Source organism: Nestor notabilis, unplaced genomic scaffold (assembly GCF_000696875.1).
Source record: "Nestor notabilis isolate BGI_N333 unplaced genomic scaffold, ASM69687v1 scaffold9865, whole genome shotgun sequence".
Taxonomy (NCBI): Eukaryota; Metazoa; Chordata; class Aves; order Psittaciformes; family Psittacidae; genus Nestor; species Nestor notabilis.
In genome coordinates this window covers 49,914-52,910 of record NW_009929797.1, presented here as the reverse complement: position 1 = coordinate 52,910, position 2,997 = coordinate 49,914, and the positions used below count along the sequence as shown (strand labels likewise).

Genomic DNA, 2,997 nt, shown 5'->3' with positions numbered 1-2,997 from the left:
GCGGGATGCCCTTGTGTAGAGAAGTTCTGGAGACCCAGAGCTCCTGTGCCCAGGCAGACAGGCTTGTGGTGGAGAAGAAGATGTCAGAGGCAGTTGTACAACAGAGCTTTATAGTCAGATGGACTGTGCCAGGCTTTTTCGATGCAAAATGGAACATGACCCAAAACCTTCACAGAACAGAAGCGCTTTCAGGAATGCAGCCAGCTGAGACTCCAGCTCCTACCTGACCTTTTGCAATCCAGTCACATCCCAATCCCCTTTTATCTCCCCAGACGTGCAAAATTTGAACTGTCTCATGCGATTTCCCTCCAGCGTCATGTGAAATGTAGTGCTCAGAGAAGTAGGCAAACGCTGATGGCAAACACACCTGAATGATACACTGCTCATGCAGCAAAAAACCCAGTTTTATAGAGGAACAGTTACAAGTGCATTTTGGAGGCTGGGGGAAAGGAAAAAGAATAACAGAACAGGGAATTGCCTGCTGATCAAGACAACTCTGGAATGGATCATGGGTCTAAACAACACCTTGCTTTACAGGGATGTAGAATTAAAACCCAGTTTGAATTTCATGGTTGACATTTTACAACAAAAAGTTGGTGGTGGAAAAAACAAAACCAAACCTCAAATCAACCTAAAAGCAACAGGGTCATGGAATGCACAGAACCTGGACGGAGCTTCACCGCCTGAGCTGTGAAAAGGACACGGGAACCAGAGCAGAAGGGGTGCAGAGAAATCACAAGCTCCATCAAAGACAGGGGCAGCTCACTGGGACACAGGCAAGTGCGAAGGGCTGGCCTGCAGAGCCCCTCCAACGGCAGCCACGGCTGCTGAGCAGGTACCAGTCCATGGGTTTGGGTTCAAAGCAGAAACTATGGCTTCCCCCAGGCAGGGGCTTGGAGAAGGCTCTCCACTTGCAGGGGAAGGCAGCACGTTGGTGGCTGGAGGCTGGGCCCAGGGCACGCAGCTGTGGGATGGACAGGCGCTGGCCCAGGACGGACACTGGCTGAGCTGCAGTGCTTGTCCCTCAGCGTAGAGGCAGCCAGTGTTTTACAGTGACACTGTAAAATGCCTGAGAAGCAAATGCCTTGCCATGCTAATACTTCCCTGGAGACAGTTCTGAAGCTCTGGATGTCTTCATTTCCACATGAGAGTCATGTCCCTGAGAGGTACTGAAGGGAGGGGATTCTATTGTATGCAAATCCAAGGGGGGGAAATGCAGAAAAGCACTGATTCTTCTCTCTTTCAGGTTAGCTTTGCTCTTTGCATTGTTTTCCCAAACTGCATAGCAGCTTACGTGTAGTGTCTGAGACACTGGGGCCACGGAAATCAAAGGAGCTTCATGAATCCCAACAGCAGCACCAGTGAGTGCTGATTAAGCTGCTGCACAGAAAGGTCCCGTTCAACGGACTCCAAAAACCACACGCACTCTCTTGCTCTGGCCCTATGGCTGCTGTGTTAGAGCTCTACCATACCATGATCTGCTCCATCTAAAGCTCAGCAACTGCTGGGTGGAGCAATGGTCAACATCACCTTTCTCATTAAAAAAATATGAAGGATAGAAAGTTAAAGACTTGAGACAGGCGAGCGTGATGCATTCATGCGGCATGTTTTGTTGCACTCCTCTTAACAAGACAGGAATTTCAGGTGTGCAGGAGTGGAATATAGCTGGGGCAGAGCAGGCAGCAGGTCCCCTTCTTCTCCCACACCCTGCCAGCTTCCCACAGGGCATCTCTGGAAGGAGAAAAACAGCAGCCTGGAAGCGGGCCTGGGAGCTGTGCCCTGAACCATCCCCTTACTCAAGTACATCTCAGCTGCATTTTCTTTGTATAAGGAACACACCAGAACAGCACCCACAGATGTGAAGCTTTTGTTTTGCCAACTCTAGTTTCAGAGAATATTGGGCAAACAGCCAAAGCTTCACAGATCTGCACCCATCCTGGTGTGACTCCTATGGAAAGATGGAGACAGCACGACTGGGAGTCTGCCGCGCAGCAGCCAGCTACAGCTCCTCATAGTCCCCACCTCCTCCGGGCTTGCTCATGCTGGCTCCTCCTCCTCCCAGGAAAGCCTCAAGTTCATCTATCTCACTGCTTTTCTCCTTGCTTTTCTTTTTCTTTTTCTTCTTCTCCTCTTTGCTCTCCTCCTTCTCTTTGCTTTTCTTGTGTTTGCTCTTCTTTTTCGCAGGTTTCTCTTCTTCCTGCAAAATAAGAACATTTTCATTAGCAAGTCCTCTGAGCATGCCAGTAACCAGCATACATCACCCTGGAACTTGGCTCTGATGGGAACCTGACTTAGGGTGAAGCATCTACTACCAGGGCTGGCTTGGAGTTTATTCCAGAAGACCCTTCTGCGAGTTTGGACAGAAGAGAGCAAAGACCATCTGGTTTATACGTAGTAGTGGTCTGTCAGGCTGTTTGTGCCCGATGATACCACAGTATTGGACAGGCAAAAATGTCAAAAACAAAGCCTCCTGCAGACTTCCCTCGCCGCGTCTGAGATTAGGTCTGTCAGGGACACCCCTCTGCTTGGAGAAAGTCAGGGTGCTCTCTGTGGACTCAGCCCAGCAGAGATGCATGGCTCTGTTAACCCTGTATTTTACAGTCACACACTGCCTGCTTGAAATGCAGCTGTTTAGAACAGTTGCTTTTAAGCTTAATGCTCTGCAGAGCCTGAGAGGCACAGGTCTGGCTGTGGGATTGAGAATGGAAGGAAGTCCACCAGGTGCAGAGTGCACTGTGGAAGGCCACCCCTCTCCTTGAGCAGTAGATAATATGGCAGACCACCTCTCATGAATTCAACAGTACCTCTTTGCTTTTCTTTTTCTTCTTCTTTTTCTCCTTTTGTTTATCTGTTCAAACAAGAAAAAAACCAATATTGTTTTTAATCAACTGAACCAGAAGAGATGCAATTCTGCCCTGTTCCAATTCCTGAAACTCGTAGAATCCTGGGATGATTTGGGTTGGAAGGGACCTTAAAGCTCCTCCAGTTCCAACCCCC

The 2,997-nt window shown here is 49.1% G+C and overlaps 1 protein-coding gene across 1 annotated transcript in view; it reads right to left on the bottom strand.

Moving 5' to 3' along the window:
* Positions 1 to 1,999: 1,999 nt before the first annotated feature.
* RABL6 (RAB, member RAS oncogene family-like 6) overlaps positions 2,000 to 2,997 on the bottom strand; it is a gene marked incomplete at its 5' end in the record, with an annotated part of 45,711 nt that continues 44,713 nt past the window's right edge. The window contains 2 exons of the mRNA XM_010015157.1: positions 2,000 to 2,197; positions 2,805 to 2,848. Coding sequence (XP_010013459.1) covers positions 2,000 to 2,197; positions 2,805 to 2,848 — 242 coding nt within the window. The remainder of the gene's footprint in view (positions 2,198 to 2,804; positions 2,849 to 2,997) is intronic.